We start from the raw sequence: 17,535 nt of genomic DNA, 5'->3' as shown, positions 1-17,535 counted from the left end.
CAATTAGAAAATGAAGTTGATTATATGTTGGAAAATGATATCGCTAAACCCTCTATTTCTAGCTGGGCTTCTCCATCATTGCTAGTGAGTAAATCTGATGGATCGTTCAGATTTTGTACTGATTACCGAAAGGTAAATGCTGTAACAAAACCCGATTCATTTCCATTGACTCGAATTGAGGACTGTATTGATCAAGTGGGAAACTCTAAATTTGTTAGTAAGTTTGATTTACTAAAAGGTTACTGGCAAGTGCCTTTAACTGAAAAAGCTCAAGAAATTTCTGCTTTTATTATACCGTCTGGATTATTCTCGTACAACGTTATGAGTTTCGGGTTGCGTAATGCTCCCGCAACTTTCCAGCGTTTAATGAATCAAGTTATTTGTGGTTTAAAGGGTTGCGCTGTGTACTTAGATGACGTCGTTGTGTATAGTCGAACTTGGGAAGAACATATTGTTCAAATTAGAGCACTATTTGATCGATTTGTGGAGGCGAATTTGACCGTTAATTTGTTAAAATGTGAGTTTGCCAAGGCCACAGTAGTCTACTTGGGGAAAGTGGTGGGGCAAGGCCAAGTGCGCCCTGTCCGTGCGAAAGTAGAAACGATTGATAACTACCCAACACCTGCCACCAAGAAAGAACTTATGCGATTTCTTGGAATGGTAGGGTTTTATCGTTGTTTTTGCAGGAATTTTTCTACAGTGGTGGCTCCCCTGACAAATTTATTGTGGGGAGGAGTAGACTTTTGTTGGACGTCTGGTTGTCAGCAAGCCTTTGAAAAGGTAAAATTGCTTCTTACAGAGGATCCTGTTTTGAAAGCGCCAAAGTTTGACCAAGCATTTCGGTTGCAAGTGGATGCCAGCAATGTGGGTGCTGGTGCCGTTCTGTTACAGACTTATGAGGATGGAATTGATCATCCAGTTGGATTCTTTTCTAAAAAGTTCAATCCTTATCAACTTAATTACTCTGTGATAGAAAAGGAGGCGCTTGCGCTGATCTGGGCTTTGCAACATTTTGAGGTGTATGTGGGTTCGTCTGAGGGACCTCTGGTGGTTTTTACTGATCACAACCCTTTAGTTTTTCTTCATTCGTTGCAGAACCCAAACCAGAGGTTAATGAGATGGTGCTTATTTTTACAGGGATACCTGTTAGATATCCGCCATATTAAAGGCTCAGAGAATACAACTGCTGATGCCTTATCTCGTATTTATATCGTCTAGTGTTATGGGATTTCTTCTATTTTCCTGTCTCTGTTCTTTTTCTTGATTTGCTTCCTAGGCGCCGTGGTTGCTGAAAGGACTTGGAGATATAACAAGACTGGGGAAAATTTGGAGTTGGACCAAGTTCGCTTACTTGGACTGTTTGAATTTAGCAGTGGTGGGGTTTTGGTTTTGGTTTTGGAAGTGTTCTAAAACTCTCTGCTCTTCTTTTTAGGGGGAGTGTGTGACGATTCTCTACTCTTCCCCGCTACGGCCGGTTGGTGGGTGTGGCTAGGAGACTCATCAAGGGAACGATGTCCATCTGTTCATCCCTCTATAAAAGTTTAGGCTGGCTAGTGTTGAGAGAGAGGTCTTTCTCCGCGTTACTTTGAGTTGGCTTGGGTTTGTTTTAGGGTTAAACTTGATTTTGTTATTTGATTTAGTATTTTGTTTTCTGTGATTGATACCCTTACATTCATGCACCTAACAGACATTACAGATGACCATGTTTTCTTGCTTATATTTTTCTATTTATGTTAATAAATCTTTATTTCTGCAAACCAATCACTATGTCCTCCATTTCATTTGCCACGGCTTCGAGCCGGTCGTGACAACACTGACTCACATGAAACTGCAGTCACATGTGCACACTAAAAAGCCCTAGAAATGTATATTGAGAACTACAAGTCTCCTGCTCTGAAGGGATTTCAGACGTCTTAATCTTGATCTGCTATGCACTGTGGACACAGCACGAATCAACGGCAGACCTAGTCTCAGCCTTCTGTAGTTTGCCAGTTTCAGCAGATCCCGGGACTTAACTCTATGATGGGTGTAGAGTGCGCTTTCATGCCGACGACCATGAACGGTAGTTTTGTCCTCTCAAAATAGCAGAGAATACAAAAATCCTGGTTGCCAAGTCTTCCATTAATAGTTTTCAATAGCCATAGTTCACTATAAAAACAGTATAATGATAAAGGTTTACATTTCTTAGGGAAAAAAAACAAGTATGCATGTTATCTACTTACCTATACACTTAGCCAACCACTTCTCATCCTCCTCATCCATCATGCTTTTGTGACCCGCACCTCGTGCCCTATTCTTAATGTGTTCGTCTTCCGCAATCTGGTCTGCCTTCCTTTTCACAGCTTGTTTGAAACACTGTCTGGTGTACGGTGTCTCAGCTGCCTGTATATTGAAAAATAGCACAAATGCTTAACCCTCTGAGGTCTGAGCTGTTTTCTGGGCCCTGGAGGTGTTCTGACATGCTCTGACATTTCTGGTTATTTCTGTTACTTGTGACATTTTCATGGCTAAAGTCTAATTAAACTGTATTCAGCACAAACTCTGCTACAACAATATATCAGCAGCATGTATGTAAAAGTTTGTAGTTTTGAGATAATGACATTTATGCGTTTGTGAAAATACAAAAAAAAATTCTCACTGAAATAAGGCCATGAAACCCATACTGATTATTTCTTCACAAGACTTTTGAAAATTGTATCACGTAGCCTAGAATATTTGCTCCAAAACAATGTGAAAATCACCCTGACTGCTCATTCTGATAAGACAATATATTGATTTAAAAATGTTACGACGTGTTTTGTGTGAAAAAGCTTTATGCGAGAGCTCATTAATATGTAAGCTTTTCTCACCTGAGAAAGACAAAGAACCTCCCCAACGGCCCTATTAGGAGCTATCCTAATATAGCTCCTAATAGCCCTGTCATTCTGAGCAACCTTGCACAATACTGTAAATGAGGAGATTTAAAAAAGAATGGCTTTTAAATTGTTTGGATTTATTTACAACACAACATAACCCACAGATACACAACAAATGCCAAAAAAACACTTCAAAGACAGACCTTTGTGCCATTCCTAAAAACATTGTACATACCTTTCATTTCCAAGGTGTTTGATTTTCACTTTACCATGTTCATGTTCCAGAGACTCATGTGAATGTTGAAGTCGGCAGGACTCAGTGGCATCTGGGCCCTGAAAAAAAAAGTGAACATACTGATATCAAGAGAAAGGCCTGCACGATTTTGCAAATAAATATTAGATTTTTCTGGTTAAAATTGCTTTTTAAAATTCACAAAACACACACACACACAAATGTTTCCAACAATATATAATATAATGAACACCAGGTTTGTTGTGCCTTGTAGGCATAAGCTATGCGCAGTGCTGGGTAAAATAATAATAACAATAGATAGCAGTATAAATCTTCCAAAATATTTCAGTAACAACCAAGCTAGAGAAAAATATATTGATTATCATGTTACTTCAAATGTTTCCATTCGTTATGATGATATGAAATGAGATAATAGTAAAAACATGAAGCCGTTTGGTGTGTTTTGCTTTTGAAATTTTCAAATGATAAACGCGATCGCGCTGCAAAATCTGATACATTCAAACGCGATCGCGCTGCAAAATCTGATACATTCAAACGCGATCGCGCTCAAATATAAAACATTATGGTTACCATACATATCTACGTTTGACCAGATATCCACAAACACAGTAGGCTTAACAGTAAACACAGGTCTAAATATTATAATATTCCCCATATATCTAGCAACAGTTCAACTGCAATGTGACATTTATGCAACAATAACAAACTAATATGTACAAATTTCTTACCTTAAATCTTTCTTGTCTTCAAATCGCGTTCTTCTTCTGAGGTAGCCTAAATCCATTGTAAGCTCTGGCGCGTCTTTCAAACACAGTAAGGAGTAAGTTACGAAGTCTCTGCTTCTTTGTTTTGAGGTGATGAGGGCGTTTACAGGTCTGCGTTTCTCCGCATGGATCATTTGCATGTCAATCGCTCGTGCGCTCGTAGGCGTGTTCAAATTAAATTTAATGAGGACGCGTTTGAGAAACTGTACATGCCGCTGCTTTCGTATGGATTACTTAAAAATAGAATATTTGTTTTTTATATAATTTACATACTTTAAAAATAGAGATTCCAAGCGTTGTATAGACATGCGTTTCAAGTCTGTGTGACAAACATTCGCTGAGTTACAGGTCATTTTCTGTCGCGTTTCAGAATGAGTTTCACATTGAGAGAGACGGCAGAACGCGCATCATGTTTATTTTCTTTGTTTTACGAAAAACACAACATTTTGTTTTTATTATGAGTGTACACAAATAAAAGAAGACATTTAACAGTTTTGAATGATGTACAATACAAGTATGTAAAATCAAAATCAACAGAGTATTTTGCACTGATATAAAAAAAAACGAGCAGATCACGCCGGCGTGATTGTCGACCTCAGGGGGTTAATACCACAACAGGTATTATATTGCATCAACTTTAAGCTGTAGTGAATGGAAACACATTACACTCAATAGGTATCATTATGAAATAGTGCTGATTATTCCACTTTAAATGTCTCTGAAGACGTAGGCTACTCACTTTGAGTTTTTTCACATTATCTAATGACTCCTGCAGAACGCTCCTCTCATTCTCTTGATCACCAACCCTTTCTGGAGTCCATCTCATGGAAGCTACTTGTATCTGCTCCGACAAAGCTTTAACCCTGGCCTCCAGGTTCTCTATGCGGTGATCAAGCCTCTGGGAGACAAAGACCTCTGCTGCTGATTTGCTGGCTCCCACTTGTCCAGTCGTTCCTCGAGATCTTGCAAAAGTTGTCTCGCTCTCATGGTAGTCATGCCATGCATTTTTCCAGCACATACTAACAGAGCAGTGGCAACCCATTGATCATATTCATTGGTCATTGATTCAATAAGCCGGTGTATCTAGTGGAGAGAATTACAATATCAATATTGAGTATTGTATGAATGCAGTGTAACACTTACGTTGTAATAGGCTGTGATACTTGGTACAGAGGTAAAACCGGTACACTGGGAGCTACATGTAGTTTGCCCCTCCATTCAGGTCATCTTAAATTCATGTCTTGCATCCGGCACTGTCCCTACATGTTTTAAGCATTTGGTTGTCCAACCCCTGCTCAAAAAACATGATCTCGATGTTAAATGCCTAAATAACATCCATCCCATTTCTAAGCTTCCTTTTATTTCTAAAGTTCTGGAAAAAACTGTTCTGTCACAGCTGCTCCCCTTTTTGACCACCCACAATAAACTAGAACCTTTTCAGTCAGGTTTTAGATCACTTCATAGAACTGAAACAGCCCTGCTCAAAGTAACCAATGATCTTCTTCTTACACTAGATTCAGGTGATAATGCCATCCTGATATTATTGGATCTTAGTGCCGCCTTCGACACCATTGATCATAACATCCTCCTTACTTGCCTTGATCAGCAGGGGGGCATTAGGGAGACCGCATTACTTTGGTTCCGTTCCTATCTCAATGATAGGACTTTCTCAGTATCTATTGGCAAGTTCTCCTCCTCTTCTCCTTCCGTTTCATATGAGGTCCCTTCAGGGGTCCATCTTGGGTGCTATGCTTTTTAGCCTGTATATGCTCCCACTGGGTGACATCATAAGGAAGCATAACATCTCTTTTCATCTCTATGCGGACGACTCACAGTTGTACTTGCCTAAGGGATTACATACAATCTCTTCTGGCCTGTCTCGAAGACATAAAAACTTGGATGGTTAACAACTTTCTCCAGTTAAACGGTGACAAAACAGAAGTAATTATTTTTGGTTCTCCCAAGGCAAGATGCACTGTGGTACAAAATTTAGGTCACTTCACCCCATTTATCAATCCTTATGCCAGAAATGTGGGTGTCATTCTTGACTCAGAACTCTGCCTTAACAAACAGATTAGTTCTGTTGTCAAAAATAGTTTCTACCAGCTCAGAATGATTTCCCCCCTGAAGTCATTCCTATCTTTTAACGATCTTGAGAAAGTTATCCATGCCTTTATTACATCACGGCTGGATTATTGTAATTCCCTCTACCTTGGCCTGCCACAATCATCACTCAGATGTTTGCAGTTAGTACAAAACACAGCAGCGTGTCTTTTAACTGGCACTAGGAGACGCGAGCACATCACCCCCATTCTGGCCTCCTTGCATTGGCTCCCAGTTCCTTTTAGGATTCAGTTTAAAGTTTTATTGTTTGTTTTTAAGGCAGTTAATGGGCTCGCCCCAACTTATATCACCGACCTTGTACAGCCATACTCAGTTTCAAGGTCACTGAGTTCCTCAAACAAAGGGCTCCTGTTTGTGCCGCGCTCATGGCTTAAACAGAGGGGTGATAGAGCTTTTGCAGTTGCTGCCCCACGATTGTGGAACCAGCTCCCCCAGGATATTAGATCTGCCCCCTCCATTGCTGCATTCAAATCTAGCTTGTCTTTTTAGTTATTCATTGTACAGCACTTTGGTCAGTTTTGCGCTGTGTGTAAATGTGCTTTATAAATTAAAAGGACTTACTAAATTACTAATATAATAAACATAGAATTACAAAATATATACAACTTACATTGAGCTGTAGAACCAAAAAGGTTCCTCATAATAGGGTTTCTTGCATCCGGCTCAGTTGAGCAAACACTCAAAGCCATGCCAGTACCTCTCTAAACACTCGTACTTGTCTCTCTTAACCTGCCTTTTAAAAATATGAATGCTAGTAAACTCTTTCACTTCACTTGGTAAGAATTCCACATTTTTGGAGCATTGTTGCTAAAAAAAGCACCACTTGATCTTTTATGAATAACTGTATAATGTGCCGGAAGATTAGCATTAGAGGATCTAAATCTACGATTTGGAACATATCTTGACAGACAGTCTGAAATGTATAAAGGTGCCAGATTGTGCTGAGTTTTATAAACAAATAAAAGGACCTTAAAATCTATCCTTTGATGAACTGGTAACCGATGTATTTCCATTAAAACCGGTGTAATATGTTCTCTCCTTTTTAATTCATTAGTACTCTGGCTGCTGCATTTTGTATCAACTGTAACTTTGCTATAGAGCCCTTAGGTAGGCCAGTGTACATACCGTAAATCCTCTAATATAGGCCTGGGCCTTTATTTTACTCAAGTGCATCACGGCCCAGGCCTTTATTGGAAGGAGGCCAGAATTAGAGACAGGCCTTTATTTCTATTTGAGCAAAACGGAGTACCAGTAAAATGAATAAAAACAAGATTTTGTGTCTATTTGAACCTATAAAATACTAGGTTAATTTATTGAAAAACGTACAGTTACCATATAACATTATGGTATGCATACCGGTACAGAACATTAACAACAAATACTGGTAATTCAGGCTAAATTCCAGTGTAGAAATATGGTAACAAAAACGTAGCAAACATACCGGTAGTGCATTGTAAACACTTAACCATACACAGTGATAATTAGGCTATTGATTCATAACAAAAGGCAACTTACTGGTTTAGACACCTTACCGCTCCAAAGTTTAACCATCCTCAGATTGTTCAATTATAGTCCTAAACCTCTGTTGTTGTGTGTCCTGTCTAGTTTGGTTTTAAGTAAAAAAAAATCCTCCAATTCCGTTTAATCCTCCTCAGTTTCCTCCTCCTCTTCATCTCTCCCTGTAATCTCATCACTCGCGCCAGCCTCTACAACAAGTTCATTATTGTACAGTTCCTCTTCGTCCTCCTCATGTTCCGCTGTGCGTCTGTTCTCTTCCTCGCGCAGGCGGGCAGCAGTCAGGGCCTCTTGTCCAGCAGCGCAGGGCTGTAAAGAACGATACATTAATTTAGTTTGCCCGTTATTGCAAGTCACAGTGGACAGGCTCACTCATGAATGGAATTCACGTGCTAACGTGAATTAGACGTGAGTGCTAATTTCAACATACCTGTCCCTCTCGGAAGCACAGTATGAGGTCGTCCTCACTCCCGTCGGGTTTCACAGACTGCCCACACACTTTGAAGGACTTGATGATCAGGTCCTTGTCCAGCTTGTCCCAAGCAGCGAGAACCCAGTCCACAAGCAGACGGCGAGATGGTGCTTTTAGGTTTTATTGCTTGTCTGCGTCCCCAGCCATCCACCCATCATAAGAAGCATGTAGGCTCGCTTTGAAGTGCTGGTTCCACATGACATTGGGGGCTTGGACATACTTAGTGCAGCCTCCTGGGATCACTGCAGTTGTGATGTTGTAGGACCTCAATTCCTGTTTGGTAGAGGTGCTGATGTGACAGCGGTAGGCATCCCACACCAGAAGGCGCGGACGAAAACTGAATTTGCCTACCACTTCACTTCACTATGGGCCCCCCGGAAGACGACAAGAGGCTTGAGTTTAGTGCCATCAGCCTTGGCAGCAAGGACAACAGTGAGATTTTCTCGTGGCCTGTTGTTTTGAGCGCAACACTCTTCGTCCCTCTTACGTCAATGGTACTGGGAGACACCATATTGAACCAAACAGCAGTCTCATCCATTGCAATTATGTCCTTCTCTGAAATTATTTTCGAGACGACAGTCTTACTCACGTAGTCGATGAATGAGACAAGTTTCTCTGTGAGGAGATCTGGGTCCTTCTGAGCCATTGTGGTGCGACGCCGCAATGTGAAGCCATTTCGGTTTAAAAACTTTTGCAGCCAACCCCTGCTAGCCAGTAATCATGCACCTCTATCACTCACTGTAGGGTAGATTTCCAGAGCCTTGTTTCGGATCATTTTCCTCGACACTCGGTTATGATTGTCCCTCAATGAATGGATCCACTCAGAGAGTTTTGTGTCCAACTCCTCGCTAACCTTTTTTCTCCCTCCTCCTGGCAGTCTTGCTCTCTTTTTGCTTACTGCGGCTAGATCCATTTTCTGCTTTTTCCAGTATCTTATTCTTTTCAGGTCAATGTTAAAATGTTTAGCAGCTTGCTCCCCAGAGTGCTCTGCAGCATAGTCCAGCACGTTGTCTTTGAACTTGATGTCAAATTTTCGTCTCCTCTTTGGCTCCGCAGCTGCTATGGTAAACAACGTTAGCCTACCGGTGACTGAAGTCTCACGTGCAAGTCAAGAGCGGAGTGATTGACATGACCAGGCTACCGTAGCTATGGCTTGGATTCATTAGCAAACATTGCCCCCCTGTGGTATTTGCATGTTACTACCACAAGCATAATGTTGTGGCCTGCCCAGAAAAACGTTGGTTCTAATAATTGTCACGGTTCATGAATTCACTGTTTTCTTCGTGTCTCGTGTATTTGTTGTTATGTGTGAGTGGGCGTGAGTGCTCATTCCTGCTGATCAGCGCGCCAGCTGATCTCATTCCCCGCACCAGCTGCTGCCAATTCACTCACCTATAAAGACTCATCACACTCTCCTCTCTTTGTCAGATCGTTGTTTGGTGTCCTCAGTGTGTGTCATCGTGTGCCGTCTCCAGTTCTGTTCCTGATTCAAGTTTCCTGTTCGGTGTCTTCGTGGTGTTTGTCTCATCTCGTCTGGATGTTCACTGTCACTGGATTCACCGTCACCTGTCTTCACCAGCACGCTGACCATCTAGTCCCTGCGCCACTAGCCCATCCGAATTCCTGTATATTTTTGTGTCTTTTGACCCCTCAATAAAGAGTTACTTTCATCATTGCTTCCACATAATATATCATGACAGAACGATCTGACCAATCGATGGAAGCAGCAAGCGGATCCTCTTCTCCTCTGGAGGAATTCATCAAGTCCAGCATTTCACAGATGGATACCCAGGAGAGGAACATGAACAAGTCGGGTCGGGCTATTCAAGCTCTTGTGGCGCAGGTGTCCGAGCTCACCCAGCAATTACAACATCTACGAGTTCTCACTGCGCCACCCACACCGGCCGCTCCCCCTGTACCACCAGAGAGCATCTCCCAGTCAGAGCCCCGCCTACCTGTTCCCGAGCCATACAGCGGTGAGCCAAACTTTTGCAGAGCATTCCTAACACGCTGTTCAATGCACTTTTCTCTGCAGCCCAGGACCTTCGCTACTGAACAGAGCAAGGTGGCGTTTGTGCTCACGCTACTGACTGGGAGGGCAGCTCTATGGGGGACGGCGGTGTGGGAGAACCCAGATCCATGCTGTGCCTCGTTCCAGACACTCGCCGCCGAAATGAAGAAAGTCTTCGACCGCGCGGTAGCGGGAAGAGAAGCGGCACGGATTCTTGCGGACCTCAAGCAAGGCGAAAGATCTGTATCTGATTACTCTATCGAGTTCCGGACTTTGGCGGCACGAGTGGAACGAGGAGGCGCAGTGGGATATGTTCCTGCATGGGCTGGCTGACCGGGCGAGCTCGGCTTTACATTTTACATTTACATTTACATTTATTCATTTAGCTGACGCTTTTATCCAAAGCGACTTACAATTGCTATATATGTCAGAGGTCGCACGCCTCTGGAGCAACTAGGGGTTAAGTGTCTTGCTCAGGGACACATTGGTGTCTCACAGTGGATTCGAACCCGGGTCTCTCACACCAAAGGCATGTGTCTTATCCATTGCGCCACCACCCCCCGGGAGCTTTCCCGGGAGGAGAAGGAAAGGCGGAGATCCCAGGGTCTCTTTACTGTGGGACTGCAGGACACTTTGCTTACAACTGCCCGGTAAAAGGGCAAGCCCGGCAGTAAATCTGAGGCTACTGTCGGGTGGGATCTCCGCTGAGAAGACCTCATCAACATCTACGCTCCTCCCGGTAAGACTAAGATGGTCAGCCAACACTCACGACTGTCGAGCACTTTTGGACTCCGGGGCAGAAGGTAACTTCATGGACTGCACATTTGCACACAAGATTCAGATTCCCCTGTTACCTCTCACACGCACCATTGCAGTTCACGCCCTTAACGGTCAAGCTCTTCCTACCATTTCATTCACCACTGGACCCATTACACTCACAGTATCCGGCAACCACACGGAAACTACTTCATTTTACATTCTGGACTCCCCCCTCGCACCCATTGTTCTCGGACACCCCTGGCTCATCAGACACAACCCCAAGATAGACTGGCAGCAGAAATCAGTGTTGGAGTGGAGCAGTAAATGTCATGAGTCCTGTCTTGTGTCTGCTTGTTCGTCTGTTTCTGTTTCTGCATTTCAGGAGGAAGCAGTGGATTTGTCTAACGTGCCCACGGAGTATCATGACCTGAAGGAAGTGTTCAGTAAGTCTCGGGCTGCTTCTCTTCCTCCGCATCGTCCCTATGACTGTGCTATAGATCTACTGCCAGGTACGTCTCCGCCTAAGGGCAAGCTTTACTCTCTTTCTGTTCCCGAGAGGGAGGCCATGGAGAAATATATTTCTGATTCTCTGGCATCCAAATTAATCCGACCTTCCTCTTCTCCAGCGGGGGCGGGGTTCTTTTTTGTGGGGAAGAAGGACGGTTCTCTGCGACCTTGCATTGATTACCGAGGGTTGAATAACATCACGGTAAAGAATACTTATCCTTTGCCGTTGATGTCTTCAGCCTTCGAGAGGTTGCAGGGAGCGTCGGTCTTCACAAAACTGGACTTACGTAATGCTTATCATTTGGTCCGCATCAGGAAGGGGGATGAATGGAAGACCGCTTTTAACACCCCCAGGGGGCACTTTGAATATTTGGTTATGCCTTTTGGGCTTTCCAATAGCCCAGCGGTCTTCCAGGCACTCGTCAATGATGTGCTGAGAGACATGGTCGATCAGTTCATTTATGTCTACCTGGATGACATATTGATTTTTTCTTCGTCTCTCCAGGAACACGTTCAGCACGTCAGACGAGTGCTTCAGAGGTTGCTAGAGAATGGGGTTTTTTTCAAGGCGGAGAAATGCGCTTTTCATGCACAGTCTGTTCCTTTCTTAGGGTACATTGTGTCGTCTGAGGGAATGCGTATGGATCCTGAGAAGGTTAAGGCTGTGGTGGATTGGCCAAGTCCAGATTCCCGTAAGGCCCTACAGAGGTTTCTGGGGTTCGCCAATTTCTACCGGCTGGTTCATTCACAATTTCAGCCAACTAGCCTCACCTCTGACCACCTTGACCTCCCCCAGAACTACGTTCAGGTGGTCAGACGCAGCTGAGGCTGCGTTTGCCAAACTGAAAGGCCGCTTTGTTTCAGCCCCCATCTTAGTTACCCCTGATCCATCACGTCAGTTCGTGGTGGAGGTCGATGCGTCAGATGTGGGGGTAGGTGCAGTGCTATCCCAACGTTCTTCTGCTGACGACAGAATGCATCCATGCGCGTTTTTATCTCACCGTTTGTCCCCTGCCGAACGTAATTATGATATTGGTAACAGAGAGTTGTTGGCAGTCAAGTTAACATTTGAAGAATGGCGTCACTGGTTAGAAGGGTCGGGGGTACCTTTTATCGTTTGGACCGATCATAAGAATCTGGAATACATTAGAACCGCTAAAAGATTGAACTCCAGGCAGGCTCGGTGGGCACTTTTCTTCGGACGTTTTGACTTTACTCTCTCGTACCGCCCGGGCTCTAAAAACATCAAGCCCGATTCTTTGTCATGCATTTTTGACCGTTCCGATCGCCCGTCTACTCCCGAGTGCATTTTTCCGGAGACCCTAATTATCTCCACACTCTCATGGGAGGTCGAATTGAAGGTCAAGACGGCCTTACAAGGGGTAACGCCTCCGGTCGGCTGTCCACCGAACCGTTTATTTGTGCCAGAGGGATTACGGTCCAACGTGATTCAGTGGGGATATTGTTCCAATGTGGCTTGCCATCCAGGAGACAGTCGCACTACATCTTTAGTCAAGCAATGATTTTGGTGGCCACGTATGGCTCGTGACGTTCACAGTTTTGTTTTGGCTTGCTCAGTTTGTGCCACTGGTAAGACTTCCATTCGACCCCCAGATGGGCTCCTTCAACCGCTGCCGATCCCTTCGAGACCCTGGTCCCATATCGCTAGATTTTAGTCACCGCCCTCCCACCCTCTCAGGGTAACACGGTAGTTTTAACCGTGGTGGACCGGTTCTCGAAGGCGGTCCATTTCATTCCCTTGCCCAAATTACCCTCAGCCAAGGAGACAGCGTTAACAGTCGTTAACCACGTCTTTCGGTTACATGGCCTCCCGACGGACGTGGTATCCGACAGAGGACCCCAATTTGTGTCCAAATTTTAGCAAGAGTTTTGTAAGTTACTGGGTGCGACTGTTAGTCTGTCCTCAGGGTTTCATCCCCAGAGCAATGGCCAAACTGAGAGAGCCAACCAGGATTTAGAGAGAACGTTGCGATGTCTGGTCTCCAAGAATCCTTCCTCATGGAGCCAACAACTGTCAATGGTGGAGTACGCCCACAATTCGTTACCAGTATCATCTACGGGCCTATCTCCGTTTGAGTGTAGTCTAGGTTACCAGCCACCAATTTTTCCTAGTCTGGAATCTGAAGTCGCGGTTCCCTCCGCTCACGCCTTCGTCCAGAGGTGTCGTCGCACTTGGACTAGAGCCCGCGAGACTCTACTCCAAGCGGGAGCGCGCACCAAGGCCAAAGCCGATCGCCACCGGTCTAGGCCTCCCGTATACGTCGTTGGTCAAAAAGTGTGGCTTTCTACCAAGAACATTCCTCTCCGTTCCATCTCTAATAAACTTGCTCCCAAATTTATCGGCCCGTTCACTGTCACCAAGATCATTAGCCCGGTGGCAGTCCGCCTCAAACTCCCTCCAGTGTACAGGAGGATTCATTCCGCCTTCCATGTTTCCAAAATAAAACTCGTGTTTCATTCTCGTATTAATCCGCCTGTCCCGTTCCCCCCCCCCCCCCCCCTCCGCGACTCGTAGAAGGGGAACCTACATATTCGGTTAATCGTATTCTGGACTCAAGGCGGAGGGGACGCGGATTCCAGTACTTGGTGGACTGGGAAGGTTACGGTCCGGAGGAGAGAAGTTGGGTTCCTGCTAGAGACATCCTGGATCACTCCCTTATTGATGATTACAATCGACAGGTAAGGGAGTCTGGGGACGCCAGGAGGCGTTCCTAGGAGAGGGGGTACTGTCACGGTTCATGAATTCACTGTTTTCTTCGTGTCTCGTGTATTTGTTGTTATGTGTGTGTGGGTGTGTGTGAGTGGGCGTGACTGCTCATTCCTGCTGATCAGCGCGCCAGCTGATCTCATTCCCCGCACCAGCTGCTGCCAATTCACTCACCTATAAAGACTCATCACACTCTCCTCTCTTTGTCAGATCGTTGTTTTGTTCCTCAGTGTGTGTCATCGTGTGCCGTCTCCAGTTCTGTTCCTGATTCAAGTTTCCTGTTCGGTGTCTTCGTGGTGTTCGTCTCATCTCGTCTGGATGTTCACTGTCACTGGATTCACCGTCACCTGTCTTCACCAGAACGCTGACCATCTAGTCCCTGCGCCACTAGCCCACCCGAATTCCTGTATATTTTTGTGTCTTTTGACCCCTCAATAAAGAGTTACTTGCATCATTGCTTCCGCGTAATATATCATGACAATAATAGCCCCGGCCACTATTAGAAACCCGCCTTTATTTACCTCCGCCGACAGCGAGACCGGCCAATGTTAGAGACCCGGCCGCTAATGGAATACAGGCCAATATTAGAGGATTTACGGTAGCGTTACAATAATCAAGATGAGAAAAGATAAAAGCATGAATGAGTTTCTTAGCATCATCCACAGATTAAAAAAGGACGAATCTTGGCTATATTTCTCAGATGATAAAAACAAGTTTTTGTCACTTGATTATTATGAGATTTAAAATTCAGGTCACAGTCATGACACCTAGGCTCTTTACTTCTTTCTTAGATTGTAGGGCTAAGGGACCCAATCCAGCTTCTAAGGGACCCAATATAAGAATACAGCTGTTCTGAGGCAGAGCAGAGGATAACACATGTGATGGTGCAGTTAACCCACAGGAACAGACACATCTCATGCTGAGAATGTTTACACACACACACACACATTTAATTTTAAATTTGTCTTGAAAATAAAGTAATGTAAAAAGTAAAGTAAATAAAATAATGTTAAATTACTAAATAATGTCTGTGTGATTTTTTATTTTTTATTTATTGGAACAGAACTGTGTTGTCTAATCCATGCAAAATACAAAAATGTAATACCATCTATATTAGATCATGTGGCATTGCACAAGATTTTGGAAATCGTGCTTAATATTTTCTAAACCAGTATTTATTTTCAGTTGAATTTTCTGATTGGTCCCCCCAACTGGTTCTTGGGTCCTTTTTTTCCGCTTGGGGCTTTTGGAGATTAACTGGCGAAAAGTTTGACGTTCGCAAATTTAGGGACCGTCTATACAGTTACAGTACATAAGATTATTGGCATACACATTTCTAACTTCAATAACAGAATGACTTACAGTCACAAAACCAAAAGTGTTCATGTAGGGGTCAGGCATGATGCACTCCTTTTTATACTTTAGGTATTTATTCAAGTATACTGTCAAATCATATGTAAATATTACATAGGGGAGAGTGGGGTATTCTCATCACTTGATAAACTTAAGGATGAGCCACTGTAGTCTGTTTGATTATTTTAACAATGCATGTGGTGATGTGGTCTATCCACTGCATGGATCTTCATGTGTCGCTTCAGGAGACTTTTAATAGAGAAACTCTTCCCGCACTGATCACACGTGTGCGGCTTCTCTCCAGTGTGGATCCTCTCATGTGTTTTCAGATGTTCTGATCGACTGAATCTCTTGTCACAGTGTGAACACTTGTAAGGTTTTTCTCCAGTGTGGTTCCTCTCATGTGTTTTCAGATGTGATGATTGATTAAATCTCTTGTCACAGTGTGAACACTTGTAAGGTTTTTCTCCAGTGTGGTTCCTCTCATGTGATTTCAGACCTGTTAAGTGTTTGAATCTCTTGTCACAGTGTGAACACTTGTAAGGTTTTTCTCCAGTGTGGTTCCTCTCATGTGATTTCAGATATTCTGACAGACTGAATCTCTTGTCACAGTGTGAACACTTGTAAGGTTTTTCTCCAGTGTGGATCCTCTCATGTTTTTTCAGGTTTGATGACTGATTGAATCTCTTGTCACAGTGTGAACACTTGTAAGGTTTTTCTCCAGTGTGAATCCTCTTATGTGATCTCAGCTCTGCTGACTGATTGAATCTCTTGTCACAGAGTGAACACTTGTAAGGTTTTTCTCCAGTGTGAATTCTCTGGTGCAGTTTTAAATTGCTCGCTGTAGTAAAAGTCTTCTCACACTCAAAGCACATGTACTCTCTCACACCAGTGTGAGTTTTCTCATGTCTATGTAAATTAGACAGCAGTGAAAAACTCTTTCCACACACAGAACATGAATGCGGCTTCTCCTTTGTATGAACTGTCAGGTGTGTCTTCAGGTGTGATGCACTAAGAAATGTTTTGTCACATTGATCACATGAGAACGGCTTCTCTCCAGTGTGGATCATCATGTGTTTTTTAAGATATCGTTTGCATAGGTATCTCTTTCCACACTGATCACATGAGAACGGCTTCTCTCCGGTGTGGATCCTCATGTGAATCTCAAGACTATGTTTGGTTGTGAGACTCTTTCCACACTGAGTGCAGGTAAAAGAATTCTTGTCTTTTCTTTTCTTTAAAAATGTCTGTTTAGTCTTTGAGCGACTCAAAGGTTTTCCTCCAGATTGTACATGATGTTCTTCCTCCACTTCACTCAGTTCTTCTCTCTCCTCCGTCACTTCACTCAGTTCTTCTCTCTCCTCCTTCACTTCACTCAGTTCTTCACTGTCCTCCGTCACTTCACTCAGTTCTTCACTCTCCACCTTCACTTCTATCAGTTCTTCACTCTCCACCTTCACTTCTATCAGTTCTTCACTCTCCTCCTTCACTTCACTCAGTTCTTCACTCTCCTCCTCCACTTCACTCAGTTCTTCACTCTCCTCCTTCACTTCACTCAGTTCTTCACTCTCCTCCTTCACTTCACTCAGTTCTTCTCTCTCCTCCTTCACTTCACTCAGTTCTTCATTCTCCTCCTTCACTTCACTCAGTTCTTCTCTCTCCTCCTTCACTTCACTCAGTTCTTCACTCTCCTCCTTCACTTCACTCAGTTCTTCACTCTCCTCCTTCACTTCCATCGGGTCTGACATGAAAGAAACAAATATTACATTTTAATTTTCAGTACATCAAAATAATTTAAAGAGAAATATAAAGTGAAAGGACATGAAAGTGAGCCCTGATGTAATAGTAGAAAGTAGAGAACTGCTATAAAATATAATGATAATTTGATGCCTTTTAATAATTTATTATATGTCCTTGAACCTTTCCATGAACGAGGTAAATTTATCTTCCAATTATTATCTTTAAAACATTATAGGCACGAATCCCATGTTTCTTTAGCAAGAACTATTGAATATATTTGATCAATGACACAATTATCTAACATGATATTAACATTAAAATATACAATACTGCCATGTTTCGATACCAACTTTGAGATTGGTATTTATTTATTTGAGATAGGTACATTTTAAATATTAATGGCCGTTCACACTAGACTTTTCCTTGCACTGACTTCCATTCATAAGCATGTGAA

The 17,535-nt window shown here is 43.4% G+C and overlaps 3 protein-coding genes across 4 annotated transcripts in view; all 3 read right to left on the bottom strand.

Moving 5' to 3' along the window:
• LOC307156233 (uncharacterized protein) overlaps positions 1-6,692 on the bottom strand; it is a 207,918-nt gene extending 201,226 nt beyond the window's left edge. The window contains exon 1 of the mRNA XM_079867517.1: positions 6,607-6,692. Coding sequence (XP_079723643.1) covers positions 6,607-6,685 — 79 coding nt within the window. The 5' untranslated portion in view covers positions 6,686-6,692. The remainder of the gene's footprint in view (positions 1-6,606) is intronic.
• Positions 1-17,535, bottom strand: part of LOC307156058 (uncharacterized protein) — a 488,898-nt gene that overhangs the window by 64,391 nt on the left and 406,972 nt on the right. The window lies entirely within an intron of this gene.
• LOC307156367 (uncharacterized protein) overlaps positions 1-17,535 on the bottom strand; it is a 1,306,365-nt gene that overhangs the window by 889,524 nt on the left and 399,306 nt on the right. The gene's annotated exons all lie outside the window — the stretch shown is intronic.

This window comes from Squalius cephalus, assembly GCF_949319135.1.
Source record: "Squalius cephalus genome assembly, chromosome: 1".
NCBI classification, from domain to species: Eukaryota; Metazoa; Chordata; class Actinopteri; order Cypriniformes; family Leuciscidae; genus Squalius; species Squalius cephalus.
This window is presented reverse-complemented; position numbering and strand designations above follow the sequence as displayed.